Source organism: Pelobates fuscus, chromosome 4, assembly GCF_036172605.1.
Source record: "Pelobates fuscus isolate aPelFus1 chromosome 4, aPelFus1.pri, whole genome shotgun sequence".
In the NCBI taxonomy this organism is placed as follows: domain Eukaryota; kingdom Metazoa; phylum Chordata; class Amphibia; order Anura; family Pelobatidae; genus Pelobates; species Pelobates fuscus.
Genome location: NC_086320.1, coordinates 5,120,508 through 5,138,965, shown reverse-complemented (window position 1 = coordinate 5,138,965; position 18,458 = coordinate 5,120,508). Strand labels below are relative to the sequence as shown.

Below are 18,458 nucleotides of genomic sequence, written 5' to 3'. Positions count from 1 at the left end.
TCGGCCACACAGGGAAAATACTTGGACTAATGGTTCATTTGTGGTTAACAGCCAGGGGTGGTCAGTGATTACGAGAAGTTAACAGGTGGGACCACATAAAGTTAGTTCAGTAACCGAACGGAGGAGGTACGGAAAGCTGAACAAAGGGGATAAAAGTCTGTTTAAAGGGACACTCCAAGCACCCAGACAACTTCAGCCCATTGAAGTGGTCTGGGTGCCAACTCCCATAACCCTTAACCCTGCAAGTGTAATTATTGAAGTTTTTATAAACTGCAATAATTACCTTGTAGGGTTAAGTCCTCCTCTAGTGGCTGTCTATCACTGTCCCTATGTGGTCTAGGTCAGCCCTCCAGGTGTAAATAACAATGTCATTAAGGTATGCAAATACATAATCCTGGAGACCACCGATGGAAGGTGGCTGGGGCGTTCTTCATCCCGAACGGCATAACACGGAACTGGTATACGCTGAACGGGGGGACGAAGGCAGATTTTGGTATGGCTTCCTCAGCTAGGGGAATCTGAGAATATCCCTTACAGAGGTCGATAGTGGTCAGATATTTTCCCCTAGCAATAAGGTCGAGCAGTTAGTCTACCCGTGGCATAGGATAGGAGTCTGTGACTGTTTTATCATTGAGCCGCCTGTTGTCCACACAAAAACGGGTCGTGCTGTCCCGTTTTGGCACCAATACTACAGGCGAGGCCCAAGGACTCTAACAGTGCTCAATGACCCCTAAACCCCCTGTCTTTATACTCCTTGAGCATGTTGATGTGAAACGTCCGTTTCACTTCCTCATTCGTGCAACTAGCTACAGTGTAAGTGGTATCACACAACTGCCCAATAATTTTATATGGACCTTGCCAGGCGGCCTGCAGCTTATCTTGTCAGACTGGTTTGAGCACCAGGACCCTTTGTCCGACCTGGAAGAGACTGTGCATGGCTTTTCGGTCGTACCATTACCGCTGGCACTGCTGTGCTGCTTGGAGGTTCTCATGCACTGTCTGAGCCAATGCCTCCATGCTGTCCCTCAGTTCCAACATATAGGGTACAATCGGGACCACTGCTGTCTCAGTTGCCCCCTCCCACTGCTCCCGAATAAGATCTAGGGGCCCCCTTATGCACCTTCTGTACAACAGCTCAAATGCGGAGAACCTGGGGCACTTCCCGGTAGGCAAAGAGAAGGTGCGGCAGGAATCGTTCCCAGTCTCTGTAAGCCCCTGTGAAGGTCTTCAGTATTTGCTTTAGAGTTCCTTTAAAGCGCTCGCAGAAACCGTTAGTCTGAGGGTGGTACGGGGAGCTCATCGGGGGTTTTATCCGGCAAACCTTCCACAGTTGATGGGTCACCACCGCAGTGAGCGTAGTACCCTGGTTGGACAAAATCTCCCTGGGAAACCCAACTCGGGAGAAAATCTTGACCAGGGCATCAGCCAGTCTCGGCCTGGCTGTTAGGAACAGCTACGGCCTCAGGGTATTGGGTGGCATAGTCCATTATGGCAATGATGTAACGCTTATCGGAGCGGCTAGGCTGGGCTAAAGGTCATATAATATCCACTGCTACCCGACTGAAGGGTTCCTCAATTATGGGCATAGGGATCATCTTCGCTTTAGGGTGGTTCCCACTTTTGCCTACTCGCTGGCATACCTCATATGTTTGGCAATACCTACGGACATCATCTGATACCCCAGGCCAGAAAAAGTTCAGGGCTACCCTGTATGATGTCCAGCGAATTCCCAAAGATACGTCATGCCCTACTCGCAATAACTGCAATTTCTTTGGGATCACCAGCTGGCGTTTCTGCCTGGGTCCGGGTGCGTTGACCCGGGTCTCCTTAAGCCTATATAACCGACTATCTTCACATACAAACTGTTCCCCCCTGCTCCCCCTTGGTTCAATCTAGCTTTCTTACTATATTTCCAGAGTGAAGGGTCTCCCACTGCCTTCCTTTCAAAGTCTTCTGGGGTATTCCAAAGGAGGGGCTCTAAGTGGAATGAGGGTGGCTGTGACAGACCTCCCTGTCACAGGATTTTACAGCTCTCTGTTTCCTTAGCCTGTTTGTTCGGTGAAATATTTTAACTTTGCCCCATTCGAAAACCGAATAATCTACCAAACAACCGACCACCCATGTGCGAAGTGTACGACTTGTTGACCCAATTAATCCTGCTAACACCTCTAACCACAAGCACCTCAACATTCTAAGCGGTCGGCTGGGTGGTCATCGTTCTTATGTGCGAACACGTGGCGTTGGCCATCTTGGAACACGAACACAGACAGCGTTGTTTGGTCGTCGAGTGTATGGAACTAAAATCAGACACTTTATGGCAAACACAGCTAAGACTTCCATATGCAAATATGTTCGCCACTATTTATACGAACGAAGTGGCATTCGGTGAAAACATTATTTGAACTACAGATACTCTGAAAATGTAATCACAAACTCTGATTTGTATATAAAACAGAGTTTGATATTCCAGAAATAGACCGACTGCACAGCCTGATTTCGTGGATCCATTTTGGGCAGGCGGTGTGTGGTCAGTCTAAACTATGCCCCGGTGGTGTTTCGGCTATATTCGTGGGATCTGAGTGATTTCAACATATGTTGGGCGCTAAGACCCAGGCTATGTGGGGATATAATACTTGTAGGGATATCTTACATTTTGAGGTATTTTTATTATGCTTGTCCTGGACCTGAGAGGTAATGTAATTATGTGTGTGTTTATGTTGCTGTCCCCTCTCAGGTCCAGTGGGGAATGCACCTGGAATGTGTCACCAGAAACCCCATGCATGGGAACTTGCATTAAAGGCCAGCTGTGGCTCACATTAAACCAGTTCCAGTATTACCCTCACACAGAACCTCGTCTCGTGTTTGTAGGGAACAGCGATAAAAGCTATTTCAACAAGTGTTAGGATCATCGCAGCGCCACTCAGATTGGGGGAAAAGAACATCTCTGGTGGCGAAACCCCTCTTCCGATCGGGGTGTCCGTCAAAGTGGCTTTCTACCGCACGGCTTTGGGCTCTGGTAGTCACAGCTTGGACATTCTGGGTAGGTGTAGATACAAAGACTGAAGTTAGGGACCCCAAGTCATTGCCCAGTAAAACTTCTGCAGGTAAGTCATTCATAACTCCAACATTAACGGTGCCAGCTCCTGCACCCCAATCTAGATGTACCTGGGCGGTGAGGAGCTGGTAGTTAGCTCCTCCGGCCACCCGGACAGCAACTGATTTGCCAGGGCGCTCTGTGTTGTTAATCAGGTGCCTTTGGACGGCCCGAAAAGCATCTGCTGCTTTGCATGATAGTTTCCCAGCTAGTAAAGGGCTACTTCAGCTACTCTGTGCAGTGCGTATTGGCATTTAAAATCTGCCAGGTAGCCATCAATTTCTCCTTCCGATTCGTTAAAGGTTTTGAACGCACTAAAGGGAACCTTTCGTGGTTCGGATGCGCAGCCGACTCCGTTCGGGGACAGTGCTGCTATTCGTAGCGCTTCGGCTAAGCGTACTTGTAGTTCCCGCTGTTCCCTGGTGTTCACATTCGCGGTAACATTGTTGATTACTTGTATTAATATTTTAGGTGATGGGTTTGGCCCGAAGAGTGCCAGTTGTTCCCTAATCTCCCTATTGATTTCCGTTTTGTTTCCCCGAACGGCCGGGGTTGCCGCGGCAAAGTTCTCCCGGTCTAGCTCCATTAGTTTGCGGATTATAACCCGCTTGGCTGTGTGGCTGGCAGTACCTCTACAAACTCCTAATAATTCCTTCAATGTGCAGCGCTTAAGCTGTGTGTACCAGCCTTCCATTCACTATACACCAGCGCCCACCTCGGATTATCAGTCCAGGAAAAAGGGATGATCCCGCCGCTGCCAACCAATTGTGGCGGTCTGTCAAGGTATCACATAAAAGGCAGTGTGTGGCTCCATTTAAACCAGTTACGCCGCCCAGAGCTGAGTGTCATCCAGTTGCTGGGGAGGAGGTGGGAGATTCCTGGATTATTTTACTATGTTTTCTATGTTTCTATGTTACTGTGTTTGGCTGTCCCCTTGAAGTAATTTACATGTTCCAGAGTATATTTCAAAGTAACCAGCGGAGGAGAATCCCTGCTAGGACTAGAGGTCCGCTACAACCACCATGCCATCTCACCAGGACATGCCAACAAGCTAACGTTTTTACCAACAAGCTAACGTTTTTACTTTCTGCAGTGTAATGTGGCATGTGACAGACCCCCTGGCACCCCAACTGGGTGCCTCCGCCAATCGCTGCTTCTTTGTAGCTTGGAGTACTATAAGCACCACACTGGACACCAGAAGCACCGTAGCCACTTAGCCGCCGCAGCTTGTCACCAGTGGGGTACCTCAGGGATCTGTACCCATTCTCTTTAATATTTTTATTAGTGATATTGCAGAAGGTCTTGATGGTAAGGTATGTCTTTTTGCTGATGATACTAAGATATGTAATAGGGTTGATGTTCCAGGAGGGATCAGCCAAATGGCAAATTATTTATGTAGACTAGAAAAAAGGTTGGAGTTGTGGCAACTGACATTTACGGTGGATAAGTGCAAGATAATGCATCTTGGACTCTTATATTGCAGAGTACAGAATATTTGATAGAGTCCTAACCTCTGAGGAAAGGAATTTAGGGGTGATTATTTCTGATGACTTAAAAGGTAGGCAGACAATGTAATAGAGCAGCAGGAAATGCTAGCAGAATGCTTGGTTGTATAGGGAGAGGTATTCGCAGTAGAACGAAGGAAGTGCTCATGTCATTGTACAGAACACTGGTGAGACCTCACTTGGAGTACTGTACACAGTACTGGATACCCTATCTTCAGAAGGATATTGATACCTTAGAGAGAGTTCAGAGAAGGGCTACTAAACTGGTTCATGGATTGCAGGATAAAACTTACCAGGAAAGGTTAAAGGAACTTGTATAGCTTGGAGGAAAGACAGGGGGGATATGATAGAAACATTTAAATACATAAAGGGAATCCACACAGTAAAGGAGGAGACTATATTTAAAAGAAGAAAAACTACCACAACAAGGGGGCAAAGGTTTAAAAATAATATCAGGAAGTATTACTTTACTGAGAGGGTAGTGACTGCATGGAATAGCCTTCCAGCTGAAGTGGTAGAGGTTAACACTGTAAAGGAGTTTAAGCATGTGTGGGATAGGCATAAGGCTATCCTAACTATAAGATAAGGCCAGGGACTAATGAAAGTATTTAGAAAATTAGGTAGACTAGATGGGCCGAATGGTTCTTATCTGCCGTCACATTCTATGTTTCTATGTCTGGCTGTCCTCCACCCACCCTGGACTCAAGTCCAGGATCCAGCTAGCTGTGGGTGGACCTCTCTTACTCCAGACAGCTTAGCAAGTATAGCTGCGTAGCTCTTACAAGAGTTAGTGATTATAGCCAGTATAGCAATCCGAAGCAGGTATAGCTGTTTCCTACAATCACGAAAAGAGGTTGCGTGTTGATGGTTAAGTAATGGGACGACACTTGGCCTTTTATGACAAGTCCAGGGGGGAGAGCCCCATGCATGGGAACTGAGAGTAAACCACAGTAGAAACAAATACACATTTACATTAGCTCTCAGATCCAGGACACTCCCATTCAAACTAGGTCAATCCCTCCTCTGTACCTGGGAGATAATTGAGTCAAGTACTGTATTAACTATTATCTCCAGACACAAAAACACATTTTTATAAAACCCCCCAAATACCCTTTAAAAGAAACAGAACCCCACAAAAGTTGCATCCCCGGATAGCCCCGATCTGGGTGAACAACATATCCAAAAACCACCCAGATCGGTTCAGGAATTTCCTTGAAGTCATAGTTTTGGCCAACCGCACGCATGGTCCCATACCCAAAACAGTTCCATAGAATCGCGGCTAAGTGCTGCTGGGGACCGACCGGGAACCGTAAAGTTTTCATGCCGAAAATAGTTCCAGGGCTTTCACTGCTAAGTTCCCCTGAAGTCTATTCGTGGTTTTGGTCCATGCGAACGGCCGCCAGTGAGCTAGCGTTCGGTGCTATGGAAAGTGCCGAACCAGGGGGAATAAAATATGCATCTTTACAGTCGCTGACCTGGCCCATAGTGTTTTGGCATGAGGCTGGCAAGCAGGCCCCTCCAAAAACCTGTGTCGAGGTTCTGTTCACCACAAGGCGTTTCGAAAACTTGCACTCTCAGAGCCAACACACACATAGTAGATTCTCGATTGCTATAAATATATATCGATAAGAATAAAACAGTCTCACCAGTCTCTCAGAGGGGCAGAACAGTCTAGCTTATATGATGTATTGCCCAGGAAACTAAGGGTCCAATTCAAAATGCTCAGCCAATGTGCAGAGCGAGTAGTAATAAGTTGGAGCCATGGCTTTGGGCTGGGAAGGGTTAGCTGTAGCAGTAAGTTGGAGTCATGGCTTTGGGCAGGGAAGGGTTAGCTGTAACAGTAAGTTGGAGTCATGGCTTTGGGCTGGGAAGGGTTAGCTGTAGCAGTAAGTTGGAGTCATGGCTTTGGGCAGGGAAGGGTTAGCTGTAGCAGTAAGTTGGAGTCATGGTTTTGGGCAGGGAAGGGTTAGCTGTAGCAGTAAGTTGGAGTCATGGCTTTGGGCAGGGAAGGGTTAGCTGTAACAGTAAGTTGAAGTCATGGCTTTGGGCAGGGAAGGGTTAGCTGTAACAGTAAATTGAAACCGTGGCTCAGGGCTGGGAAGGGTTAGCTGTAGCAGTAAGTTGGAGTCATGGCTTTGGGCAGGGAAGGGTTAGCTGTAACAGTAAGTTGGAGTCATGGCTTTGGGCTGGGAAGGGTTAGCTGTAGCAGTAAGTTGGAGTCATGGCTTTGGGCAGGGAAGGGTTAGCTGTAACAGTAAATTGAAACCGTGGCTCAGGGCTGGGAAGGGTTAGCTGTAGTAGTAAGTTGGAGTCATGGCTTTGGGCAGGGAAGGGTTAGCTGTAGCAGTAAGCTAGAGCCGTGGCTTTGGGCTGGGAAGGGTTAGCTGTAGCAGTAAGTTGGAGCCATGGCTTTGGGCTGGGAAGGGTTAGCTGTAGCAGCGTGTGTTGCACGAGACTGGCCTTTGTAATGTGCACACCTTGCACTGTGTGGGAGTGAGGGCTCCCTGGGGGTAATGAGGGGGGATTACTGCAGACAGAGGATCCGTGCAGCGGAAACCATATAGCTCAGGAGGAAGTGTAGAGCTTCCGATCAGCACTCCCCAGCCACCAGCTGTCAGCGCGCACACATATACCTATACAACACCGCTATTAACCCTTTATATCCACCGACCATCTGCGTACATATACCTATATAAACACAGCTATTACCCCTTTATACCCACCGACCGTCTGCGTACATATATACCTATAACACCGCTATTAACCTATTATACCCACCTATACAACACCGCTATTAACCCTTTATACCCACCGACCATCTGCGTACATATACCTATATAACACCGCTATTAACCCTTTATACCCACCGACCGTCTGCGTACATATACCTATATAACACCGCTATTAACCCTTTATACCCACCGACCGTCTGCACACACATATACCTATACAACACCGCTATTAACCTATTATACCCACCGACTGTCTGTGTACACCGATACCTATATAACACCGCTATTAACCCTTTATACCCACCGACTGTCTGTGTACACCGATACCTATATAACACCGCTATTAACCCTTTATACCCACCGACTGTCTGTGTACACCGATACCTATATAACACCGCTATTAACCCTTTATACCCACCGATCGTGGGCACACACATATACCTATAACACCGCTATTAACCCTTTGTACCCACCGACCATCTGCGTACATATACCTATACAACACCGCTATTAACCCTTTTTACCCACCCACTGTCTGCGTACACATGCCTATATATCACCGCTATTAACCCTTTATACCCACCAACTGTCTGGTATGTTTAAAAGAAGCAGAGGTTGACCCATTCACTGCTGTGAAACACACATGCAAGCATGAATTCATAAATATTGTTAATAGAGGCAGGAAGTCCCCTACTGATGGGTATAAAACACGCAGACGCCAACACAATATAGAGTTTGGAATTCCTAATCCATTCATGTAATTCGGTGTGAGATTCCCACCCTTCTGTACATTCCTAATACACCGGACAGGGGAGCACGGTATGAGTAGGCAAGCTGCCACGGCACATCACGGCTTCTGGTGTTACATGACCCCTGAATAACAGGCTTGGCAGCCATCCTGCAGCAGACATGGTTTTATTTCCCCTCCAAAACAAATCAGGAGCTTTTTAGGGTCAAATCTGGCACATTACGTATGTTAGCTGGTTTATATTCTGTGTTCCCCCCTCACTGCAGGAGGACGGAGACTTGGAAAAATGTGTCATATTCAAAAACCGCCGACCTTCTAATAGAAACAGGGTAAGGAGCTCTCCTGCTGCCTGCTGGCCCTATAGGGAACTGCAGTTCAGACTATTTAACTCTCAGTACTAATACATTCATAGATTTGCCACATTTATAAGAGCATTTTTGAAACCAGCAATTATTGTATCCATTAAACTTTTAACTGCTGGTTTACAAAAAATTGGCGACATTCTAATTCTTTATTTTGTCATGCATGTGTTGCGATACATTTAAACTTGCAGTGCCACAGCAGCAACAAGCATGGCGGCACAACGTGCAACAAGCATGGCACAGATATTAGGTAGCCACACAGATACTTATATGACATTAAACCCCAAGAGATTGAGGTCTCTTTCAAAAAGAACAAAAGGAATTCCTGACTCCAATCTCTTAATGCGGTCTTACAAATTACTGAAGCACAACTGTACCTTGGATCTGGGAATAAAGCACAGACTCCTCCAAAACTAGATCCAAGGGCCTCGGAATAAAGCACAGACTGCGCCAAAACTAGATCCAAGGGCCTCGGAATAAAGCACAGAATGCGCCAAAACTAGATCCAAGGACCTCGGAATAAAGCACAGACTCCTCCAAAACTAGATCCAAGGGCCTCGGAATAAAGCACAGACTGCGCCAAAACTAGATCCAAGGACCTCGGAATAAATTACACACTCCTTCAAAACTAGATCCAAGGACCTCGGAATAAAGCACAGACTGCGCCAAAACTAGATCCAAGGACCTCGGAATAAATTACACACTCCTCCAAAACTAGATCCAAGGACCTCGGAATAAAGCACAGACTGGGCCAAAACTAGATCCAAGGACCTCGGAATAAAGCACAGACTGGGCCAAAACTAGATCCAAGGACCTCGGAATAAAGCACAGACTGGGCCAAAACTAGATCCAAGGACCTCGGAATAAAGCACAGACTGGGCCAAAACTAGATCCAAGGACCTCGGAATAAAGCACAGACTGGGCCAAAACTAGATCCAAGGACCTCGGAATAAAGCACAGAGTGGGCCAAAACTAGATCCAGATACAGTCTGTAATGAATGCTACCAAGGAGCTTGTCCATGCACTATGTAATTTCCCGCATGGATTACTGTAACCCTCTCCTGATTGGTCTTCCCAAAAGCCGTACTGCACCCCTACAGTCTGTAATGAATGCTACCAAGGAGCTGGTCCATGCTCTAGTAATTTCCCGCATGGATTACTGTAACCCTCTCCTGATTGGTCTTCCCAAAAGCCGTACTGCACCCCTACAGTCTGTAATGAATGCTGCTGCTAGACTGATTTTCCTCTCTAGTCGGTCCTCTCACACCTCACCCCTCTGTCCTCACATCCTATAGAAGTCAATTCAAAGTGCTAACCCATACCTATAAAGCAATGACCAATTCTAGTCCCTCATATCTCTTCACAGATCCATAGGCATGCGCCTTCTCGGTCTCTCCGCTTTGCCCGTGACCTTCCCCTGTCCGCACCCTTGCAGCCAACTCACGCTTGCAGGACTTCTCGCGGGCGGTTCCTTTCCTATGGAATAGCCTGCCTACCGCCATCAAACTCTCCCCTAGTCGTCAATCATTTAAGAAGATCCTTAAAACCCATCTCTTTAGGGAAGCTTATGGCCCTTTACACCTCACCTCCTATAGACTAAGTTTGTTTGAGCAGGATCCTCTCGAAACCTATTGTTCCTGTAAGTAATTGTCCTATTTATAGTTAAATCCCCTCTCATAATATTGTAAGGCGCTACAGAATCTGTTGGCGCTATATAAATGCCAATAATAATAATAATAATAATAAGTTACTGGATTTAACATTTATTAATAAGATCAGGTCAGATCAGATAAAAATAGGTTAAATAAATAAAAACCAGATTCCTAAAGCAGTACCTTCCACTGGGGGCAAATAATATCACTCAAAAATACAGCATCTCACCCAATATACTTACCGTGCTCACAGGACGCCGGTGCTCCTGTTGCGGCTGTATCCAATATGCTGTGGCGCCTTATAGCCCCTCCCACCCACAGGTTAGTGGCAACATTCCAGAAGGTGAAATAATTAGTATTGAAGCTGTAAGTCTCTACTTGTATTCCGTCTATTAAAGGGACGCTCCAGGCATTACGGGCTAGAGGATCCCAGAATCCCTTGCACTGGATTGTCAGTGACGTCTGGGGGTTTCATGCATTACAAATGGGGCAACGTAGCTCTGGAATGTCCCTTTAACAGCATTTAAGGAATAGGTTTAGGATTTATTTACCAATTTTCTTTAATAAATTGCTGCTGTTTTTATTTAATTTTTTTTATTGTGGATAATGTAAATCAATGTTTACACCCTTAAACACGATAACAGTGTTCTCATCAACCAAGAGCTCCAGCAGTTATTAAAGACAAATTTATAGAGCAGATATCGGACCAGAAAAGGGAGCCAAAGGGGAAATATGAGCAGTTCAGGGTGGAATTAGAAGGGAGCTACGGTGATATACCACTGGGTAAGGGTGGCATAGGAATGGAGCTATGGGGACACATGATGGGGTAAGGGTGGCATTAGAAGGGAGCTATGGGGGTACATGATGGGGTAAGGGTGGCATTAGAAGGGAGCTATGGGGGTACATGATGGGGTAAGGGTGGCATTAGAAGGGAGCTATGGGGGTACATGATGGGGTAAGGGTGGCATTAGAAGGGAGCTATGAGGGTACATGATGGGTGAGGGTGGCAGAAGGGAGCTATGGGGGTACATGATGGGTAAGGGTGGCATTAGAAGGGAGCTATGGGGGTACATGATGGGTGAGGGTGGCAGAAGGGAGCTATGGGGGTACATGATGGGTAAGGGTGGCATTAGAAGGGAGCTATGGGGGAACATGATGGGTAAGGGTGGCATAGGAATGGAGCTATGGGGACACATGATGGGGTAAGGGTGGCATTAGAAGGGAGCTATGGGGGTACATGATGGGGTAAGGGTGGCATTAGAAGGGAGCTATGGGGGTACATGATGGGGTAAGGGTGGCATTAGAAGGGAGCTATGGGGGTACATGATGGGGTAAGGGTGGCATTAGAAGGGAGCTATGAGGGTACATGATGGGTGAGGGTGGCAGAAGGGAGCTATGGGGGTACATGATGGGTAAGGGTGGCATTAGAAGGGAGCTATGGGGGAACATGATGGGTAAGGGTGGCATTAAAATGGAGCTATGGGGGTACATGATGGGTGAGGGTGGCAGAAGGGAGCTATGGGGGTACATGATGGGTAAGGACGGCATTAGAAGGGAGCTATGGGGGTACATGATGGGGTAAGGACGGCATTAGAAGGGAGCTATGGGGGTACATGATGGGGTAAGGACGGCATTAGAAGGGAGCTATGGGGGTACATGATGGGGTAAGGGTGGCATTAGAAGGGAGCTATGGGGTACATGATGGGGTAAGGGTGGCATTAGAAGGGAGCTATGGGGTACATGATGGGGTAAGGGTGGCATTAGAAGGGAGCTACGGTGATACGATGGGGTAAGGGTGGCATTAGAAGGGAGCTATGGGGGTACATGATGGGTGAGGGTGGCAGAAGGGAGCTGTGGGGGTACATGATGGGGTAAGGGTGGCATTAAAAGGGAGCTATGGGGTACATGATGGGTGAGGGTGGCAGAAGGGAGCTATGGGGGAACATGATGGGTAAGGGTGGCATTAGAAGGGAGCTATGGGGGTACATGATGGGGAAGGGTGGCATTAGAAGGGAGCTATGGGGTACATGATGGGGTAAGGACGGCATTAGAAGGGAGCTATGGGGGTACATGATGGGTGAGGGTGACAGAAGGGAGCTGTGGGGGTACATGATGGGGTAAGGGTGGCATTAAAAGGGAGCTATGGGGTACATGATGGGTGAGGGTGGCAGAAGGGAGCTATGGGGGAACATGATGGGTAAGGGTGGCATTAGAAGGGAGCTATGGGGGTACATGATGGGGAAGGGTGGCATTAGAAGGGAGCTATGGGGGTACATGATGGGGTAAGGACGGCATTAGAAGGGAGCTATGGGGGTACATGATGGGGTAAGGGTGGCATTAGAACGGAGCTATGGGGGTACATGATGGGGTAAGGGTGGCATTAGAAGGGAGCTATGGGGATATATGATGGGGTAAAGATGGCATTAGAAGGGAGCTATGGGGGTACATGATGGGTAAGGGTGGCATTAGAAGGGAGCTATGGGGGTACATGATGGGTAAGGGTGGCATTAGAAGGGAGCTATGGGGGTATATGATGGGTAAGGATGGCATTAGAAGGGAGCTATGGGGGTACATGATGGGTGAGGGTGGCAGAAGGGAGCTATGGGGGAACATGATGGGTAAGGGTGGCATTAGAAGGAGCTATGGGGGTACATGATGGGGTAAAGATGGCATTAGAAGGGAGCTATGGGGGTACATGATGGGGTAAGGGTGGCATTAGAAGGGAGCTATGGGGGTACATGATGGGGTAAGGGTGGCATTAGAAGGGAGCTACGGTGATACGATGGGGTAAGGGTGGCATTAGAAGGGAGCTATGGGGGTACATGATGGGTGAGGGTGACAGAAGGGAGCTGTGGGGGTACATGATGGGGTAAGGGTGGCATTAAAAGGGAGCTATGGGGGTACATGATGGGTGAGGGTGGCAGAAGGGAGCTATGGGGGAACATGATGGGTAAGGGTGGCATTAGAAGGGAGCTATGGGGGTACATGATGGGGAAGGGTGGCATTAGAAGGCGCTATGGGGGTACATGATGGGGTAAGGACGGCATTAGAAGGGAGCTATGGGGGTACATGATGGGGTAAGGGTGGCTTTAGAACGGAGCTATGGGGGTATATGATGGGGTAAGGGTGGCATTAGAAGGGAGCTATGGGGTTATATGATGGGGTAAGGGTGGCATTAGAAGGGAGCGATGGGGTATATGATGGGGTAAAGATGGCATTAGAAGGGAGCTATGGGGTACATGATGGGTAAGGGTGGCATTAGAAGGGAGCTATGGGGGTACATGATGGGTAAGGGTGGCATTAGAAGGGAGCTATGGGGATATATGATGGGGTAAAGATGGCATTAGAAGGGAGCTATGGGGTACATGATGGGTAAGGGTGGCATTAGAAGGGAGCTATGGGGGTATATGATGGGTAAGGATGGCATTAGAAGGGAGCTATGGGGGTATATGATGGGGTAAAGATGGCATTAGAAGGGAGCTATGGGGGTATATGACTGGGTAAGGGTGGAATTAGAAGGGAGCTATGGTGGTATACGATGGGTAAGGGTGGCATTAGAAGGGAGCTATGGTGGTATTTGATGGGTAAGGGTGGCATTAGAAGGGAGCTATGGGGGTATACGATGGGTAAGGGTGGAATTAGAAGGGAGCTATGGGGGTACATGATGGGTAAGGGTGGAATTAGAAGGGAGCTATGGGGGTATATGATGGGTAAGGATGGCATTAGAAGGGAGCTATGGGGGTATATGATGGGGAAGGGTGGCATTAGAAGGGCGCTGTGGCAGGAGGTAACTCACAGTTTTGTCAATTCTTGAATCTTTCGATAGGAATGTAACTGACAAGACCCAAACTAGTGGCCACTAGTGGTGAGCGAATAGTGTGACGAGTCCAGTTAAGGGTAAGGGCATGATTGGTTGGGGAGATTTGGGGGTTTAGGGACCAGCCAGAGTCTAAAACTGTTAAAAGGCTACAAGAGAGAATTTGTGGTCCAGAGAAGATCTTCACTGGAGAGTCTTTTCCTCCTGAACAACTCTCCCCCTGTCTTCATCAAGGTTTGGTGTGACATTTGAGGTTTAACAGAAGCAGGATGAAATGGCACCCCCCAGCAGACATGACCTTGGATTTAAACCTCATTAGGTCAGAAGGCAGAGTGACACCAAACTAATGGAGACGGCAGGATGACGAGTTATCAGTAGGAAGCGATTGGGGGTTAGAGAACAGACCGTAAAAGTGTCGGAAAGCCGCGCCCACAATATACACAATTATTATAACCCCACCCCCTGCGCAATTAGAACAGAGAGAAAGTAAGAGCAGAGAGCGTCGGAGGCTCTATACACTGTACCTTGGATTCTACCTTTATCCCCAGAACCTAAGGGTTAAACCAGGATGAGACAGTTAGTGCAGCCCTAGCCGTTCAAAGCAGCAATATAAACATGCAGTGTGTACTGTGACCTGGCATGGCTAAATACAGAGCACAGTGTGCAGGGGGAGCTCTGACACTTGGCGCTGCGCGCAGGGGGAGCTCTGACACTTGGCGCTGCGCGCAGGGGGAGCTCTGACACTTGGCGCTGCGCGCAGGGGGAGCTCTGACACTTGGCGCTGCGCACAGTGCACTAATGGACACAGACCACGTGTTGGACAATGACCACAAAGTGATACAGGGTGACACACCGTGGGGACACACAATGACACTTGCTGAAGGAGCTCTGCCACATTAATCTGCTCCATAGGAGCTCTGGCAATTGCAATACGCAGGGAGCAGTTCTGGTGATTTCTGTACATACCTTCGTATGGAAATAGAGAAAAATGTTGCGGAGGATATCGGACTCAATCCGTGGTAGCACAAGCTCTGTGGGGGCATAAATGGCCACGTAGCCGTAACAAAGGATAAGAGCGCTTTTAATCTTCTCCAAATCTCCATCAGATCGATCCTGAAAAGACAAATACACAGAAATGATTGAGGCTTTTCAGCACTGCAGGAGTTACAGGACCTGCAATGACACTCCTATAAACTGGTTTGGGGTAACTGTTGTGGACGGCAGCCCCTCGTGGGGATGGAGGGATACTTGAGTAGAGGTGGGATAATCTGTGGCCTGAGAGATGGCCAGTACCAAGTGGGACCTGGAGCCAAACAAACAAGGGGCACAGGGAGTTGCCGGCAAGGCAGGAGGGGCACAGGGAGTCGCCGGCAGGAGGGGCACAGGGAGTCGCCGGCAGGAGGGGCACAGGGAGTCGCCGGCAGGAGGGGCACAGGGAGTCGCCGGCAGGAGGGGCACAGGGAGTCGCCGGCAGGAGGGGCACAGGGAGTCGCCGGCAGGAGGGGCACAGGGAGTCGCCGGCAGGAGGGGCACAGGGAGTCGCCGGCAGGAGGGGCACAGGGAGTCGCCGGCAGGAGGGGCACAGGGAGTCGCCGGCAGGAGGGGCACAGGGAGTCGCCGGCAGGAGGGGCACAGGGAGTCGCCGGCAGGAGGGGCACAGGGAGTCGCCGGCAGGAGGGGCACAGGGAGTCGCCGGCAGGAGGGGCACAGGGAGTCGCCGGCAGGAGGGGCACAGGGAGTCGCCGGCAGGGCAGAAGGGCACAGATATTCCATAGAAATTAATTCTGCAGCGACCATAAATCCAGGCAAAATAAAGACAGAAAGGACCCAGTAATGGAATAAGAGCTGCCCAGACATGGCAGAAAGAAACCATAAAATAACAGGACAGGGAGCTCTGGGATAGGATATCCCCCGCTAGACCGGCACAGGGAGCTCTGGGATAGGATATCCCACGCTAGACCGGCACAGGGAGCTCTGGGATAGGATATCCCACGCTAGACCGGCACAGGGAGCTCTGGGATAGGATATCCCACGCTAGACCGGCACAGGGAGCTCTGGGATAGGATATCCCACGCTAGACCGGCACAGGGAGCTCTGGGATAGGATATCCCACGCTAGACCGGCACAGGGAGCTCTGGGACAGGATATCCCACGCTAGACCGGCACAGGGAGCTCTGGGACAGGATATCCCACGCTAGACCGGCACAGGGAGCTCTGGGACAGGATATCCCACGCTAGACCGGCACAGGGAGCTCTGGGACAGGATATCCCACGCTAGGACAGCACAGGGAGCTCTGGGACAGGATATCCCATGCTAGACCAGCACAGGGAGTTCTGGAAAAGGATATGCCATGCTAGACCAGCACAGGGAGTTCTGGGACAGGATATCCCATTCTAGACCAGCACAGGCAGCTCTGGGACAGGATATCCCATGCTAGGACAGCACAGGGAGCTCTGGGACAGGATATCCCATGCTAGGACAGCACAGGGAGCTCTGGGACAGGATAGCCCACGCTAGACCGGCACAGGGAGCTCTGGGACAGGATAGCCCCCGCTAGACCGGCACAGGGAGCTCTGGGACAGGATAGCCCACGCTAGACCGGCACAGGGAGCTCTGGGACAGGATAGCCCACGCTAGACCGGCACAGGGAGCTCTGGGATAGGATATCCCACGCTAGACCGGCACAGGGAGCTCTGGGACAGGATATCCCACGCTAGACCGGCACAGGGAGCTCTGGGACAGGATATCCCATGCTAGGACAGCACAGGGAGCTCTGGGACAGGATATCCCATGCTAGACCAGCACAGGGAGTTCTGGAAAAGGATATGCCATGCTAGGACAGCACAGGGAGCTCTGGGACATGATATCCCATTCTAGACCAGCACAGGGAGCTCTGGGACAGGATAGCCCACGCTAGACCGGCACAGGGAGCTCTGGGACAGGATAGCCCACGCTAGGATAGCCCACGCTAGACCGGCACAGGGAGCTCTGGGACAGGATAGCCCACGCTAGACCGGCACAGGGAGCTCTGGGACAGGATAGGCCACGCTAGTCCAGCACAGGGAGCTCTGGGACAGGATAGCCCACGCTAGTCCGGCACAGGGAGCTCTGGGACAGGATAGCCCACGCTAGTCCGGCACAGGGAGCTCTGGGACAGGATATTCCATGCTAGGACATCACAGGGAGCTGTCTGGGACAGGATATCCCATGCTAGGACAGCACAGGGAGCTCTGGGACAGGATATCCCACGCTAGGACAGCACAGGGAGCTCTGGGACAGGATAGCCCACGCTAGACCGGCACAGGGAGCTCTGGGACAGGATATCCCATGCTAGACCAGCACAGGGAGCTCTGGGACAGGATATCCCATTCTAGACCGGCACAGGGAGCTCTGGGACAGGATAGCCCACGCTAGACCGGCACAGGGAGCTCTGGGACAGGGTATCCCATGCTAAACCAGCACAGGGAGTTCTGGGACAGGATATCCCATGCTAGACCAGTATGATAATGTCCGATACGGATATAAAATAGAAAGTTGAAAGCCAGGCAGAAACAAAGAAAAATAAATCCACACTTTCTAAATATGTGACCGGTGTGCCTAGCTGGGACACATTCCTCAGCACAGAGAACACAACAAACTAGAAATATTGTAAAAATCAAAACATGAAGCTTAAGATGAGCAGGAAGCAAAGCAGCTAATCCCTCAGAGAGGAAACGGCAGCCATTTTAAACACCCCCAGAAATCCGTAAAAACAGTGAGCCGCAGTCTGGTTTGTCCATTACTGAGAAGTCTGAATATTGAATTAACATTCCCCAGTTCACGCGTCACACACAGCGCAAGACGCCAACCATCTCATAAACAAGTGCAACAGCGACTGTGCAGCTAATCCACGAAGCAACCCACTAACTGCACTGACCGCACCGACCGAGTCACCGCAGGACCCGCTAACTGACCTCCTCCCCGCAGGACCCGCTAACTGACCTCCTCCCCGCAGGACCCGCTAACTGACCTCCTCCCCGCAGGACCCGCTAACTGACCTCCTCCCCGCAGGACCCGCTAACTGACCTCCTCCCCGCAGGACCCGCTAACTGACCTCCTCCCCGCAGGACCCGCTAACTGACCTCCTCCCCGCAGGACCCGCTAACTGACCTCCTCCCCGCAGGACCCGCTAACTGACCTCCTCCCCGCAGGACCCACTAACTGACCTCCTCCCCGCAGGACCCACTAACTGACCTCTCCTCCCCGCAGGACCCACTAACTGACCTCCTCCCCGCAGGACCCACTAACTGACCTCCTCCCCGCAGGACCCACTAACTGACCTCCTCCCCGCAGGACCCACTAACTGACCTCCTCCCCGCAGGACCCACTAACTGACCTCTGCTGGACCATAAGAATTGCCAGAAACTCTTGACTAACTGTAGTGGACTGCCGCTAAACTGTGAATTGACCAGGTTATTCTGTGAGGTGTGTTACTGTCTTGACATCCCGCCATCTGAGGGGAGCATTCGTGGATTGCTTCCCCCCTCGTTCGGTTCCTGAACGAGGAT

General features: G+C 49.9%; 1 protein-coding gene across 1 annotated transcript in view; it reads right to left on the bottom strand.

Moving 5' to 3' along the window:
• Nucleotides 1-18,458, bottom strand: part of MROH1 (maestro heat like repeat family member 1) — a 143,663-nt gene that overhangs the window by 101,405 nt on the left and 23,800 nt on the right. Inside the window, exons 13-14 of the mRNA XM_063450889.1 lie at nucleotides 14,877-15,023; nucleotides 14,435-14,461 (exon numbers count right to left, since the gene is read on the bottom strand). Of these exons, the coding sequence (XP_063306959.1) occupies nucleotides 14,435-14,461; nucleotides 14,877-15,023 (174 nt within the window). The remainder of the gene's footprint in view (nucleotides 1-14,434; nucleotides 14,462-14,876; nucleotides 15,024-18,458) is intronic.